The sequence below is a fragment of the Trachurus japonicus genome, chromosome 13, assembly GCF_045865225.1.
Source record: "Trachurus japonicus isolate A0001 chromosome 13, Traja_1.0".
NCBI classification, from domain to species: domain Eukaryota; kingdom Metazoa; phylum Chordata; class Actinopteri; order Carangiformes; family Carangidae; genus Trachurus; species Trachurus japonicus.
Genome location: NC_140919.1, coordinates 31,187,006 through 31,204,358, shown reverse-complemented (window position 1 = coordinate 31,204,358; position 17,353 = coordinate 31,187,006). Strand labels below are relative to the sequence as shown.

At 39.7% G+C, this 17,353-nt stretch overlaps 1 protein-coding gene across 1 annotated transcript in view; it reads left to right on the top strand.

Annotated features, from left to right (window-relative positions):
- Positions 1–8,986: 8,986 nt before the first annotated feature.
- gbe1b (glucan (1,4-alpha-), branching enzyme 1b) overlaps positions 8,987–17,353 on the top strand; it is a 98,169-nt gene continuing 89,802 nt past the window's right edge. The window contains exon 1 of the mRNA XM_085795949.1: positions 8,987–9,110. Within this exon, the coding sequence (XP_085652075.1) occupies positions 9,013–9,110 (98 nt within the window). The 5' untranslated portion in view covers positions 8,987–9,012. The remainder of the gene's footprint in view (positions 9,111–17,353) is intronic.

Sequence of the window (17,353 nt, the reverse complement as noted above, 5' to 3'; positions counted from 1 at the left end):
TTAAAAGCCTCACTTTTCTACTTGATGTGCTTATGGGCCTATGATTGCACAATTTCATTTAGAGAAAAATAATAATACTGATAATAGCAACTTTCTTGGATAGTGCCATTTTATATCTGTGACCTGCTTGCCTGGCTTTGTACACAGAGCAGTATAATAGATGAGTGTATATCCGGCAATAATGACTTATTGCAAATATTTGTGTCTGTTTTTGTGCAAGATTAATTAAAAAGGCAAGAGTTTTCCATTTTTCTGCATAAACATATCAGTAAGAAAATGTTGTGTTAGTATGATTAAAATGAGAATCAGTATGGGTTTTAACAAGTTCATTTGTAATGTGCATTGAAATAAGGCTCATTTTCAGCATTATTCATATAAACTAATCAGTGGCTTGTCAAGTTGTTTTTTTTTAAGAATAAAATATTGAGGTTCTCTGTCACAAAGTTGCCACTCCTGTATTTTGACTCGTGCTATAGTTTTTCTTGCAACGTTAATTGCAGAAAAAACTGGGTATGGCCGAAACGTGGTTGTGTGTTTGCGTGTGCATACATGTGTGTGCACAGGCGCTCATGCTCACGCTTCATGCCACCCCACCATAAGTCACCCCTATCAAAAATGTCTGGACACACCCGTGAAACTAATGGATACCATGGCAACAAAAACTGAACAGTTGGGGCATTGTTTAGCTAGGTGTCCCATGTGTAAAGGCTACAGTCCTCGCCGCAGCCGGCCCCATATCGAGTCCTGACTCTGGTATCCCTTTGCTGCATGGCAATCCCCCTCTCAATTAAAGAAAGCCCCCAAAATATACTTTAAAAAAACACTTAACAGTTTTCTTCTTCTGGTAATTATACCAACATTTTCTCTCCATTGTGACACGTGTGAGGTTAACTAAAATAAGAGAATGTTAAAGCAGATAACAGCGGCACGGCCGTTTCGGCTAATGCTGTGTTCAAGGCAGGCTTTTGAAACCGTAAGTTACAGCTTCAAGTCACAACTACGACTTGGTAGCGTTCCAGGTAACCCGTAGCTCGTGTTTTTACCGTCCTGTTGTCTGTGAAAGTTCCCTATAACGGCCACTCGTAACTTCCGACCCGTGAACTCGTACCAGATCGAACTGGTATGACTTCACAGGAAGGAAAAACACAAAGTACGAGTTTCCTTGAACGCACCATGAGTTAGCAGCCCCCGCCCTTGTCAGGCATCAATTGGTCCTCGTGCTACGTCACCACATTCACGCGCATCCCTTGGCTGCACACACAGCCCTTCATGCCGTTCTCTCCCCTCATTGGATAACACTTGTATCCCACAAGGAAAATTTTCTCCTCGGGTTACAGCAGAGCAGAGTGACGGAGAGACTCGTGTTTAGGCTGAAATACTTCATGTAAGTGATTGCTGACGGAAAATAGGACTATTTAGGACTTATATTAACAAAAACATTCCACTGATATCTGCTTTAAGGTAGCATTTTAATGGGAGTAACATTTCCTGAGTTGAAAACAGTTAGCCTTGACTGAGCAGGTTATGAGACAGGCCTACCTTATAATGGACATTTTCAGTCACATTGTCGGCACTCTACTGAATGCAATTGGATACAGATCTTCAAGGCATTCATGCATCCTTTGGGGCTAATGGAGGACATTATGTGCCTCTTAAGTTAATTATTTTAATGCAAATGTTCACTGGTTCAAATTGATCACTGTTTTGGGCTTAAGTACTTGTAAAAAGGAATTTAACAAGGCAACAGCTTAAAGTAAAACTTTTTCTTCATTATCACATTCCAGCATTTCCAACACATTTAAATTAGGCTATAATTACAGGGCTGCAAATTCTCCTTTGCCACATGGATGTGTCTGTAGCTCATAGGTTCTCAGATACAAAAAAAGAAACAAAACCTGTTTTGATTCTGATTATTTATATTGTGCTCCAATATAGACAGAATGTATGTCTGGTTAGATTAGCGCTGGACCCATTTTTGTTTCTTCGTCCTCACTGAGAATGATTGTTTTTGTTTCATGGGTTCATCGTGAAAGGTTGTGGATAGCTACAACAAAATGGACATTGGGCACTTATGATCAGTGTTTAAGGGTTCGAGATCTGAATGTTGAGTAAAGAATGTGGTTGATGTGGATTTTTGTCAAACAGTATTCAGGTAAATTATGTGATGCAACAAATGTAAAGTGGTGTAACTGGTATTTTTTCATAAAAATCTGACTACAGGAAAATAAATCTGGACTCAAATGTAATTCACTTTTGCAATGCAACACTATGTTTTCTTGACACATTTTACATAATTATTCAATTAATTAGGGGGAAAGGCAGTGGTTATATGACTGCTCAGTATTAACAAAATTGTAATTGTGTCATTCTTTTGTGGGTAGCTACACCAGTTGACATTTTCAGGAGCATTCAGTCTTATTTTTGTTAATAGATGGTTCAAATGTAATTTCAGATGACATAAAACCAACATGAAATCAAATTTAGATTTTTATCTGATGCATGCTTTTAAAACATTTTTTAAAGATATTACTGAATTGCTCATCTTGGCAACCCTTATTTTTGCCTGATTCTCTGAACTCAAAGCCTTTTGATTTGCATCGTAATCAGACAGAATATCACAGGGCGAGTTTTACACGCAGTGGGATCGTAAAGGCGCTGTGTCCAAAAGTGAAATAATGTCGTCACCATGTGCCGTGCAAGTGGGTAATAACCTGAGTTAGCCATCAGGTTATGTGCTTTCTTTAATACTGGGAGGCCAGTGTGATTATTTTTTCTCTAAAGTTAACAATCATCTCCTTGTGTCTGTTAGAGAAGCCTTGACTTCCCCTCACTGGGGATCTGTAGAAATTCAGCCTCCTCACCCTCTTTCTTTGACGCTGTCCCCTGAGTCCCAGCTGCTTGATTTAAACCATTTGGCTTGTTATATTGTGAGGTCAGGTGTTAACAATTCACTTCTTCTGAAGGGGCTGACTCGCCTGAAATTCATAAATGAGTTTTTTGCCAAAAAACCCTGAGTGTGGCGGTACAGGCTCTGCTTACCTCCTTGTGTCCTCAAGCGAAAACAGCATCTGTGACGTCAAGCTATATATACCGTTCACCCCACTCTTGCAAATTATCAAGTGAGAGTATAGGCCTACAGTGAGTATTTGCCGTGAGAGGGCTGATATGACAAATCATTTGGGAAATCTCAGCTCCATATAGAGATCCATGGTGAGCTCAGCACATGCTGTGTGTTCTGCCACACACACACACACACACACACACACACACACACACACACATATTGCCTCTTCCGTCTTGTCTAATGTTTCTCATTAAAGATCTCGCTCCTCATGTCAGTCTCTGGTCCTTTCTGAGATCCCAGCTCCTCCATCCTTGAAATTGAAGGCTGGAGTGAATCTTATCGCCTCTCATTAGCTTCATTCCTATTCTCTCTGGCTCCCTTTATTGCCCGATGTTAACCTTCTCACTTTGGTGGCATTCATGGAGAAGTGGTGTCCTTCTTTCAGAGGAATTATGAGCTACGGCTGGCAATATTTCACCACACTGATCCCTGACATCTAATTGATCCCCAACAGAAGGAGGTTGTCTGAATTGTGCCTGGGTCCTATTGCCACACCTAATTTAATTTCTTATTAATTGTCATACATAACCATTTTGTGTTGAGGAGACCTGCTACAATAGGAGTGCATGTGTAGTTTAATATGCTGCATTTTAGGGGGATTGCTGCTGAGGAAAATGCATTGAGAAAGGCACCGTTGGGTGTTCTTGGCTTGTAAATCACAAAACTGTCTGAACCTAATTGTCTGACGAGGAATTGGGTAATATTCAGTTCCACAGACTTTGAAATCAGCAGCAATTTGAGACACAGAAAATGTAAACTAATTATGCTGTTGGATGAATGCATTTCCAAAACCATTGCCTTATGCTTTTGTTTAGTGTGATTGATGTATTTTGCATTGATGCAAATAAATGGGTCTTTCTTTTTCTTTTTTTTTTCAATCCCCAAACAGAAGAGCTGACTCTGCTCCTGTCTGACAGCTGGAGTCGGGAGATGTCTGTTGTTGTGAAAACGTGCTCCTCTGAAAATGTCTTTCCTCTACAGACTGCTGTGATGCTGTGTCCACACACAGTCAAAAGTTTGGTCCCCATCCAAAAAATACATAATCTTAATCTTAGTAATCAAGCAGTATGCACACAGATTCAGAGTTACAATGCTGAGATTGTGCTTGTGTGAGGAGACTGACAGGCTGAGGTCTCTGCAACTCTTTATTGATTTGTATTGACACTGAAGCCTTGCCATAGCCGTGCACCTGGAAACACTGTATGTTTTTTTTTTGCCCCACGACTGATGCTTCTCAGTTTGTTTTTATATCTCTCAATGTCTTTTTTTAATTTCATAAAAAAATATTATGGTTTGACTTTTAGTCATCTAATTTTTAAGTAATTTTGAGTTCCTCTGTTCTCTTTATATTTTATTTGCTCATTTATTTGCCTGTTTGAGTTTCCTTGCCTGGCCTACAGGAACACTGCACATGATTTAACATTTCATTTCCACATCAAACTGTCAACTTCTCTGCTGCAAAGCTATTTTGAATAGCAGTTTTCCTTTACTTCTATGTAAATAGTGCCTTTGTCTGTGCGGATTATAAATGGATCTCCCGAACTGACTTTTTGAAACAAAAATGTCGAACAAAGGAACTTTTCTGCAGCATGCCAGAAGTTCAACATAAGTTCAACATGTTCCCAAAACCCTATTGTATTTCTCTACCCGAAAACTATGTAAAATTATGTCTTTTTATTGCTGACTTCTGTCATATGTATTGTAAAGAATGGCATAAGAAAAATAAACCAGTGCCAGAGAAAAGGAAAAAAAACAATAACGATAATACCTGTTCTGTTTCTGTCACTTCCAACCCACAAGCTGCCCACACAAATTCATTGCTATCCGTATTTTTTCCTTTTAACTTTAATTCATCCAGGATTTCTGCTGGATAAACACAGTCTCTTTGAGCACCGTCTTGCTCCACATTCATATGGTCGTATGCAGTCATATGCGATGCCGAGGAAAATCACTCTGCACATGCTTTTTTCTGTCATTATTTTCTTGTTTAGCACCTTTTAAACTGTTCTTACCTCATATGCTCCCTTTCTATATATATTTAAGTCAGACATAGATTTTTAAGATTATAACACTGCGGGGAACCCATAAACAGTATATATAGTATCATGTATAGCCATGAACAGTCCAAGGTTGAACTGTTCTGGGTTGTCAAATATGTACTTTAAAGTATTTATACACACAAGAACTGCAGCCGATGTAAGAAATAAAACTATAACACATTTTATTAACATATAAAGTGCTTTACTCCGTCTCCTTTCGTAGGGAGTGTTTGTCATTGTAAATCACAGAAATCAAAGTTTGGATGTTTTCAGCTTCTGTCCTCTGTCTCTGACTGTTCATATGACATTTTTGTTTGTTTTAAGACTGTAGACTTGCTGCTTTAGTATTCACTTCACTGCCCATCTCTATCTTCCTACAGCTATATATATATATTTTGCCTTGGAGGTGTCTTATGGTAGTTAAACATTCACTGGGAAGTAATTCTCCAAGCTTGGATGCATTATCATGCTTTGATGAATAATTACAGGTACTGAAAGACTAATTGTATTTTTTCATTAAACAAGATATCAGTGTAGCATGCTTGTGTACCCACATCAATTAGGTTGAACAGGAAACTTGTTGGTGTCAGCTTCTAGCAAAGTCCCACGGAACTAGTATTTTGACTGTGTTTTACATCCCTGGTAGTGTTTCAGACTGAAATAGGATTCTGTGGTGGGACATGCAGCTCAGGGAGGGAGCGATCAAAACTTGGAAAACTCTGAGATTAATATTCAGCTGTCTGAATTCTTGTGAATGACTAAACTGAAATTATCCAGGGTTATAACTGTGGTGTTTTGGGAAAATTTAAAACGATTTACTCCGTGAAACTCAGATAGGGGGAAACCTGTAATACCACTGCAGATTCTAAGTTGTTAATGTTTGCATAATGTATTAATGAAAAAACATAAATCTGACATTTTTAATCAGATTGTGACTGCATCCAAATTCATACCAAGTAAGACAAGTGTCATCCACCAATACACAACAGTTGGGAAGACTGACAGCAACAGCAGTGCAAATTGATGTGACAGTGATACAAAGTGAGGTTATATTAGGCTAAATGCCAAGTAGCATTGGCACCAAGTACATTATTCTGTAGGGTTAGGGTTACACAATGTGTAATAAACCTATTATAAGATGCAGCCAGGTTGGTGTGGGCTGCTTTATCATTAATGAAGTTATATTCAACCCAATATTGACCTTGTACAGCACAATGACTTTAATAAAATGATGTGGAATAACAGGCTGTATGCATACGTGGTGAACTATTTGTCTTTATTCCCTGGTATTTTGGTGTAGAAATATTTTAGCTCAGAGTCTCCATGGGATGTTACCTTTTGGGACAGATTGATAACCAAAGGGATGACTAATATTAACCTAAAGCAGGTGATGCAGGTAGAGACAAATTGTTCTGTGATCAAAGACAGGTCAGGACGGCGAAAATAATGATTGTCTTTTTTGCCTGTGGTTTCTGCAGGCAAAACAAATGTGTCTTTTTGCATTGCAGACATGTAGATCAGCTGAAAAGATAGTTTGACCCAGTCAAATAGAGTGAATAGGTAATAATTCATGTTGCTTGTTTCGCCATATGGTTTACAGATAAAAATCGATCAGCTTACCTCAAATTCAAGCTAACATCTGTTAGAATTGGATATTTTTGTGTTAAGGTTCTGACTCTTTTCATGTCACTGTAAACATTATGTAGCAGTGAATCACAGGGAAATTATATTAATTTGCATAACTTTCTGGAGTGCAACCTGACATACCGTCCCTTCTATTGCCAGCAGATAGCTCTATAGAATAACACTGACTGTGTGGCCTTTAGTTCAGACAGTTTTATTTTTTTTGACAAGGACATTTCCAAGCGACGCACTATTTCTTCAGTCAGCTTGCATATTTATCAGCCATTTCTGAGAGGGATTTAATGTAAGTTATGGCAAGGTTATCGTTCTTGAGTCTGTTAATTTAATCGTTCCACATCTGTAAAGTAGTCTGTGGTCAAAGTTACTGAGGCCACAGACAATAAGATCAAAACAGTGCGAGGATTGTAGGCTATCTTAGACAGATAGGAGGATTAAAAAGAGAGATGGCTGTATGACTGCATAACAAATCAAGTCATTGTCGTGAAAGGACGATTCCCTCACTCACGACCACACACACACACATGCTCATGCTGTTGTGTGTCTGTGTGTTTGTTCCAGTGCTAGAGGCAGTTCCATGTGTTATGACAGCAGGCCTTGACATTAAACAAACTTTGCCTACATTAAACTTTGCCCAAATCAATGGGCTCTTGCTTCATGAAGTGTGCCTCCATTAAAGCACTGTGAACTATTTACTGAATCGTCGTCACTCATCAGATTAAATCTGAAAGGCTCTGCAAACAAAGTTCCAGCTTTCCCAATTGATGTGAAGGACACAAGAAATGGTTGCAGGTGCATATAAGTGTTTAACTAATAGTTTGTAATTGTAGATGGAGATATGGATCCCTGCCTATTACCATTTCACGTTTAGATAAAGCCAATTTTGTAGAAAGCTACATTTTCAATTTTCTAATTAAAATGTCACTAAGAAATGACTTTTATAAAAAATAATGGCAGGTACTCATTATAGTTGTTCAGTTCAACAAGACTAAAGGTCTAGCCCCAGTAGCAGCCCCAAGAGGCTACACTGTTCATTACACCTCGCATTGTGACAATGGAAAAAAAGAGTCAGATTTGTAGATATTCAAATTTTGTCTAAGACTTCGCATTTTTTGATATAGGTGTGTGAACGTGTTTTGCACCAAATATACTGCAACAATAGTAGCAAAAATGTGAGTGTGCCAGTTTTTTAATCTGTGAAATAGGTCACCATTAAGAATTTATTAAAGTGAAACTGTTATGTTTGTGGGAGAAAAGGAATCTACAAGTAGGTACACAAGTCATTGAGCTCTGTGACCTCAAATTTACTGATATGGTAAATGTTAAATGGATGGACTTGAACTTACTGTAGGCTATAGTGCTTTTCTAGTCTAGTCTAGGACCACTGAAAGTGCTTTACAAGGTTGCATTCACCCTTTCACACACATTCATACTGTAGCCTACACCCAATGCACACATTTGGGGGAAAGTGTGGGTTCACCCTGGATTTCCTTGTGTTCTTGCCCAAGGACACTTTGACATGCAGCCTGGAGGAGCCGGGATCGAACCACCGACCTTCCAGTTAGAGGACGACCCACAGCAACGATGACTAAAGATTCCACTGTTACAGGTGCTCAAGAGTTTTGCACCAAAAACACCTTCATATCATCCCTGGAAAAGTGTGAGCCAACACTGGCAATAAAGATCATAGGGGTCACCAAAAACTGTAGAGAGAGTGACTGGTCATCTGAGGATAAAGTAAAGCATAGATAATCCCATAGCCACACAAACATAATATAATCCTGCTAATGAGTTTCTAAATCATGTTCCTACATATGTATTACATCTTATTCTCAGTGTGTCATACAGTAGTAGCTTAATGCTCTTTGCAACAGCATACAAAAGTGCACATCTGCATACAAATGCGAGTCATCTTCCTCTGACGCACCAGATGCTTCTTCTGCTGTCATCTTAAAGTTACACCGGTTATCTCGGCACGGCTCGACTCTCTCTTATCTCTGACCCGCTGTGATTGTGGAGGGACGGGCTTGGCTGAAAAAAGCCGCCTGATTCGCTGTTTTCTCCGGATACTGAAACCCCCGCGTACACTAACTGCACATGTGCCTGTGATGTGTTGATGCCGCCTCTGTCCCTGAGCCCTGAGCAGCAGCAGCAGCAGCAGCAGCAGCGGCAGTAGTCAGTACTCGATTGGTTTCGTCTTAAGAAACCATGGCAGACCAAGAGGATAATGTTACAATTCCTAAGTTCAGCTGCCTTCTCCAAATGGACCCCTACCTCAAAACGTACGAGAAGGACTTCCAGCGGAGGTAAAAACACGGCTTAAACGGCGTTTTTTGGTCACGGTGTGTCGTTAAAATCAGTCCCCGGTGAAGCTAACAGACAGGGCAGGCTCACTGTGGCGTTCGTGTCTTGAATTAAAACACACAAATACAGAAAACGGCGTTTGTAACAGCAGACAGTCGCATTCAGTGCCCTGTTTGACATTCTAAATGAGGGGAGGTCGCACAGAGTCTTGCCCCCCCGCCCCTGTCTGATGTAGCAGTAGCAGCTAGCTTGTCTCCCCAGCCTGCTGCTGAATAACACGCACGCTTTACAAAGTGTTCATCTCATGCAAAATTAATGACCCGCCACAAGGAAAGGCTTTGCATTTTATGTGCGTAGTTGCTGACGGAGTCGTGGAATCGTCTCTCTCAACAACTTCCTATGTTTGACAGTCGGGGGACGTGTTCCTCGGTCAGGTGACGTCCACGTTGCGTGCTGAGGTCAGACAGTGTTGTTGACTGAGCCGGAGCTGGTGCATCGCTGTGGGCCAGCATCACTTCACTCTCTGTGGGCCTCGGTCCTCACTGTTAGCCGCCTTGCAGTGATTGTCTGCACTGGCTGTTATCGAAGCATCATTAGTTATCCTAAATTGTGTGTGTGTTTTAATATAATGGGATTAAAATCCAGAGTTTCGGACGCGTCCAACTAGGAGCACATACTGTACAGTGGCTGATTGGTTTGCTTCCTGCAGAGTGAAAGGCTTTGCGTTATAAATAACCCCTCAGACATTAATTGACTTTATGCAGTACTCATATGCTGCATGATTTTCCCCCCTTCAGCCTCGATTTGGCCTCCATACAAATTAATTATTAGGGTGGAAGTCTTAAGTAGCTGACGCTGAATGTGTGGTAGCAGTAATTGCGCAGCAGTGTGTGTGTGTGTGTGTGTGTGTGTGTGTGTGTGTGTGTGTGTGTGTGTGGGCTAGTGCATTTATTAATCTAGAATTTTTTCCATCATAAATTCCAATCACATTTTCCTACACTTGCCAGAGCTATGATGGTTGATGGTATCAAGCTACATGCAAGACTAGAATATGTTTTCATGATGCATGTTCTTAATTGAGTCATATTTTGCCAGTAATGGAGGAAACCAATGCAGAACGTTCTGATAAATAATATAGCAGCCTTTTTTGGCTCTCTGGATGATGTCTTAATAGCTGTGTTTGAGATTGATATAATTTCTCGTCAGAGCTGTTCTGAATGAACCAGAGTCCTGCTTCATATCGTAACCCTTGTAATTGGAACTTTTCTTGGCCTGCGAAGTACCTGATTTTGTTTTTTAATTTTTTGTTTTTCATTCGGGCGAATTGTCCAAGTGTCTTAAAACATTATTTTTTTTATAGAGAAGCTCACCAAAAATTGATTAGCCTACATTTAAAAATACACACCCAGGAGAGACAGGCCATACAAAACCTCTTAATAGAATCAATTTTAATTAACTGAACTTGAATTTCATAAACATCAGTTTTGCTAATTAGTCAATTCAGCGACCCCATAGGCCTGTTTATTATTCCCTGTCATTTTTCTCACCCAAAGGATGCAAAAATAATATTGAATATTCACTGGGAAAATATAGTGTGAGTACCTAAGCAAATGAATTTTGAATAAAAGTGTAGACTTGATTTCTTGCATTACTTTAGATTGACTGGAAGAGAACCGGCATTTGTCTCTCAGTGGTAAAAGCACTGACCTTGTGTCTAGACATATCCTCAAAAGTAAATAGGGCCACTCTGTGAATCAACAGATGATGCAGTCTCACACTTTTTTTTTTCAAAGTTGACTGATGTTCATTTGTTTTTGGAGATTCTCTGAAGATAAACAGACGGTAGCCTACTAGAGTGAAGAGATGCACAATGACTGAGTTGCAACATAACAGCTCGAGTTAATGATAACGCAATGCTGATTTCACAATCCTGACTTTTTCTTTGAAATTCTGGATAGAGGGCCATCTGGCTCCCAAAACGACAGTGTAATTCTTCAGCTCAACTCCCCATCTCATGTCAAATTAGCTTTACCTACTGGATTCAAAAAAATAAAAAAATGTGGGTAATGTTTTTTACTTACAGGCCGACAGCGATAATGATCTGTTCACATTGCTGCAGTGCCTGCTCACTGAAATTAGGCTTTAAAACTCTGCTTAGGCGCCATATAGTTTTATCCATTTTCATTACCATGTCAGATCTTGTCTTTAATGTGGCAGGTAAGGGACCACCTGCTTTGTATTTGAAACATGTGAGCAGGGCTCGAGCCTTTCAGAGAGATGAGCGTGTCAGTTCCATCTCAGACACAGCTTGGGATTGCTAGGCTTCACCGAGCTCTAGACGTGTCTCAAACACCTGTCTCACTGATGAAAGTTGCACATAAATTATTTTACATGTAGGATCACTGCTGTGTGAAGGTTAATTCTTGGTAAGCCCCATGGTGTTCTAAGGCCCAGCGTCCAAGCACCATATCATGAAAACAGGCATAGAAATCAAGAGCTTTCTCAGGCTGTGGCGTCATGCTGAGTCCCCTCACTGAGCTGCACAGTGATAAGAATTCAGCTGGCTTATCAGAAGGAGACCTATGACCACACACATTGATTCTTTAGATTTCACTGCTATGTCATGGCTCAAGGCTATCCACATCACAGGATTGTTGAACTCTGATTCACACCCGTTACAGCCGCCATGCTCAGATGGTTAGAATTATTCCAGTATATTTTGCACACGTCCCAATCTAATTAGTCACTTAGTGGCTACAGGCAGCTCCTATTTTATTTAATCAGGATCCTAGTTTCAGATTGATTGTGAGAATAACGGTTGATGCTGCACGCAGGTTACAGCCCTAGTGAGCGGTGCTCTATTGACATGCTTCATTATTTACCCTTCCTGTTGCGCAAGTATGCAGGAAGTGCTGCTAGGATTTTTGCTGCACATGGCACCATGTATCTCCTAAATTGGACCAAATGAAAGCGGGAGCATGGGGACTGCTGCTTATTACGGCAAATAGTGTTTTTTTTTGCAAAGATTTGAGTATGTCATCAGAACTCATTTCAAAGTGAAAATAGCGCATAAGTCTGAGTCTCATGCTTGTGGTGGTGATGCAATATATTTAAAGCAAAAGTGATTATTGACTTTGAAGTGATAACTACCAGTGCATGCGCTCTGACTGAATAGTAATGAGCTCAAAAACAGGAATTAAAGATAAGTGGAAAAAACGCAGTCCACAGTTCGTTGGTTAATAGGAATTATTGGAATGACTGGATTAAATGTCTTAAAGTGCCAGTTGAATTATAATGAATGAATGTTTCTTTTTTCTTTTGAAGGTAGCTTTGGCAGTATTTATTATACCATTCCCCTTCTTCAGGGTCAACAGTGGGGTGAAGTCAGCAGGGAATTGTAGCTCTCATCAATCAACCTACCTACAAATGCACAGGTCCTTCTTTCCCCTCATTAATGCACTTGGTCATAGACAGTAATGACATTATTTGAAAGTCACCTTCCTGCTGGGCTGTAGGGGAGCTCTTTAGGCAAGCTGAGGTCAGAACACTGAGGTGCTTTTCTTACTTATGCCTCAACAGGCTGATGCAGACTGTCCTGACACTTCTGTGCTTCAGCTGTCGCCATCAGTCATACGCAACACAACAGACCTGAACATTCACTCTAATTTTAGATGCATGATTGTCTAACAGTGAGTGTCTAAACGTGTTACAGAGGGGGTAGAATTTTAAAGGGTGATCTATTATCAGATGTGAACTTATAAACTCACAAGCTCACATATAATACATATGTCAGGGGTCGCGTTGTGTAATGTAAATCAGTGTTTCCTCTACATTCATTTAGGAGTGGTGGTCCGCCATATAGCCGCCACTCCTTCAAATTTCTTTCTCTTTTTAAAAAATTGTCGCAAATACACCACGTCTGAGTCCTGCACTGGGTCGGGTACTCGCAAGTACGAAGGTACAAATAACTATCTTGCTCAGTATCAACTCTTTGCACCTCGTCTTCACATCGATGATGGACCACAGCGGTTTTTTCCGCAGCATCATTTAACTCAGGTGACAGAATAACAACAGTTTCAGTACAGATCATTTTGCCGCCACTCATTAAAAAAATCATAGCGGAAACACTGTGTAAATTTTAGAATTTTAGCTATAGCTGAGATACACCTCTTGTTGTTACATTTTACATCTGTTGATAATTTTTTTAAATTAATTTCTATATGTAAATCTTAGCATTTTTTTGCCATTTGGTACTCGGATGCCACCCAAGCTGAGTGAATAGCCTACTTGAGTACTCTGATATTGGCTACAGCCCTAGAAAGGAGCAGGATGAAGAAAATGTATATAGTTGGGAGATAAAAGCTCAGGAATATGATGGCAGCGCAAATCCCCTGTCCTAAAAAGTAATTAAAATCATTTCAAAATCAAACATGATACACATGATCAGCCAGTGCAAGGATGCTTGAGTGTTGTGAACACATTTTTTTTTTCTTTTCTTTGCATTGAGCTACTGTAGGAGCCAAGCTGCAGCATTTTGAACTACCTGTGGGCAGTGGATTGATTTTTGACTGAGACTGGTACAGTACATAGGGAGTTGTAGTAGTCAAAAAGGGAAGAAATAAAAGCAAGGAAGAGCTAATTCAGATACATGGCTTGCTAAAATACTTAACCTTGGCTATATTTCTCAAACGATAAAAACATTACTAAACAACTTTGTATGCCCAGGGTTCCAAATCCACATACAAATCTTGTTGAAAACATTATTTGCTAGTTCACCTATTTGCCATGATTTAAGTTCTTTTATATTTGCTGATTGTGTAGCATTATGGAAAATGAAACAGGACCCACAACTGAACCCTGTGGGATACCACAGAATAAGTTGGCAGGGAATGAAACAGGGCCAGGTGTTGAGACTGAGACAACAATCTATGGGACCTGAACCAATTTAAGGCCCGTCAGTGATTGTGTAAGATTGAGTCAATAGAAGGTCATTACAAACTTTACAATGACCTGTCTCAATTCTGTGAACAGACTGGAATATTTGGTGTAATTGGTTATCTGTGAGATTTATCAGTAAATGTGTTCTGGTTCTGACTGGGACAACTCAATCCAGTAAAAATATATAAGTTGTTGTTGTGTTAATGATGCAAGAGCAAATGCCGGGTAATGCAATTTTAGAGGTAGTGGAGAATGCAAATTTACCAAAAATAGTAAGATAAACAGACACACAGAAAGTCCCTAAAGTATATATATATATATATATTACTGGTCCTCAGGTCATGAGCAAGAGAGCAGCCCTTGTGTTTCCCCTAGAGAGAAGCTCAAATTTTAAAAGATCCTAAAAGGTTGAGAAATTCCCCATGAATCCATCACTAGGACAACGTAGCCCACCCATATAAATATTGAAATCAGACTCTTTTAAGGGTGGTAGATCCAGAGGAAAAAAACAGGCCTTGCTTGTTGACTCAAACTATTACATTTCAAATGAGAAGAACGCCCCACAGGATATTAATAATAGAAATTAACTAATTAATTAACTAAAAAACTACTAAGGTTTCTAGGCCTCTCATAGGTAAAGGCTGTAGACATTGCTTTATTCAGCACAGTGTATTGCTCTGACTTTGAGCAGTTACACAAAAAATATCAATATCATTATTATTATTTTGAGATCACTGGATAAAAATAATTTGTTCTTCAAAGAACGTACATTTAAATGTTTTTTTTTACAGATATGCTTGGGAGGGTGGACGGGAGAGAGCTTAGGGGAATGTTATTCATTTGATTAATTGGTTTGCCTTGATGCTACAACATTTTCTAATGGGAGTACCAAAAAGAGTTTTGGAAATATGTTAATACGTATTGATCATTATTATCAAAGTGCTGTATTGCTCACTTCCTTGTCTTGTCCATCTAGTCATTTGCACATCACAGTCTAATGTTCTGGATAATCCAGTTATTCTCTAAAAACTTCTCATTTTATTTTAAAGTGAAGATATTTATTTCAGAGATAGATAAGCTCTGCGGAAGTGGAAGCAAACAAAGTATTTTTGGATAAAGTTAGACAAGCAGCAAAACTAACTGGTTCAAACTGGTGAACTTGTGTTGACTCAAGGAACCATATCAAGAAGCAAAAGTAATCAAAATCTGGAGGTCAGTGAACGTAAGTGGCTTCCCCAGGCAGATCGGATTCCAGCACGTACTCTGTGGTAGAACAGAAGAATTGAATGAATCTGCAAAATGTTGTAATGTATCACAGAAAATGGAGGTGCCCAGTATTTGTAGGTTATTGTAAAACAAGTTTTCCATGAGATAAAGGTTGCACAGACTAGTCGATTTCTGGAGTTTACTGCTCCACAATGACATTTTGAGTTTGACGCCAACTAGTAGTTGATCACGTAGTTTGCCCTTGCATCTTCAAGATCAATGTTAGGAAGCAGAAGACAGATTTACCCATTTGGCCAAGTTGTGTAAACGTTAGGCTACCTGGCTGTCCTAGCCACCAGCACAGCAAGCAAGAGGATGTTTACTCTGGCATGAAATACCGTCACACGACAGCAGGCAAACCTTTACCCAGCCCCTTACTATTTTCTCTTGCACTTATATGGGAGATGTAGCCTACCATATAGTAGGTGTATGTTCCATATAATGTGGATTAGCTGTCTGTTGTCAGTGAATATAGATTGTTGCAAAGCATTCCCTCCTCCTGTGGTTTCATCAGTGACTGAAAAAAAAAAAATCAAGTAGCCTTTCCCCTGCTACGGAATGTCAGGCTTGAAATACAAGTGATTGGTCTTCCATTGCTTAAGCCATGTGTGGAAAGTCCCAGATTGTCCAGCCTGGATGTCATGCTGCTCTGTTTCCTAGCAAACTCAAGTTCTGCTCTGCAGCATTTGCTTGACCTTAGCAAGCAAATGCTTGGCCCTGTGGAGAGGATATCTTTTCCTCTTGCTTCTGCAGATGATTGATCTTCTGCTGCTACTCACTGGGCCTCAGAGCTTAAGTCCGGTTTCTCCGGCTGTTTCCAAGTCTCGTCTACAGGAGAGCTTCCCTGGTGAGATCTTCACTGGCCTACCTTCTCAAGCACATCCTGAACCTCAGCATTGATTTTCAGGAGATTTTTCACCAACTGATTAGCTTTTCTTGTGCCTTCTGAACATTGGTCCTCTCTTGTATAGGAGAGATTTCTTCAAAGATCTGGCTTTCTCTTGGGCCTCCCTAATCTTAATCTTAGTTGCTAACTTTGGGACAAGTTGAAAATTTCCACTTACAAATTTGTGAATTCCACACATCAACATGATCAACATGATTCAGTTTGAATCAGACATCAGTCTAAGTTCTTTTGGGTTAAATTTGAGAAGCAGAAATTTATCTGACAGAACTGATTCAGTTATTCAACAGGAAGTTTGTTGCTCACAATGTTGCTCTATTATCTCACTTCTGCCATATATTTTCTGCACTATTTTTGACGATCAAGGTCAAAGATCACATTTATTTGTATAGCACATCTAAAAACCGGTCTAGGTCGATAAAGAGCAGTTACTCAACTAAGAGATAGGAGACCTAGGGCTGAAATCTGCTACTGACATCTATAATCTCCCGCTGTTCTATTACCACTCAATAGGAGACAGGACAAAAGTCCTTCGTAATTTCTGTCTACAGGGATTATTAGTGTTTCTTGTCATGGACAGAGTGAGTAAGTGAGTCAAGGTGTTTTTTAGTGAAACTGTAATATGGCTCTGTTTTATCTCTTGTTTTCACAAAATCCAGTCATGTATCAGGCCTGTAATTGATCTTTTAATACTATGTACTGTGTATAACAGCATTTTTATATTAGCCCAGGATCGCACGACTGTTCAGTTAATAGGAATATCTGAAGAACCTGCAGATAATTGTCATTATCAGACTGTGCCTTTCAGCATCTTTTGGCTGATTGATTTGGTTTCATGGCCTGAATTATGACTGTTTTTCACAGTTCACATTAGTGTCATTAACTACTTGACTTAGAGCGAAAATGGATGAATCCACTGAAGGCAGACAGTTAACTTGTGTATAGTACTTGTGGTGGAGCACTTAGCAACTTAAAGCAGATAACAGCGGCACGGCCGTTTCGGCTAATGCTGTGTTCAAGGCAGGCTTTTGAAACCGTAAGTTACAGCTTCAAGTCACAACTACGACTTGGTAGCGTTCCAGGTAACACGTAGCTCGTGTTTTTACCGTCCTGTTGTCTGTGAAAGTTCCCTATAAC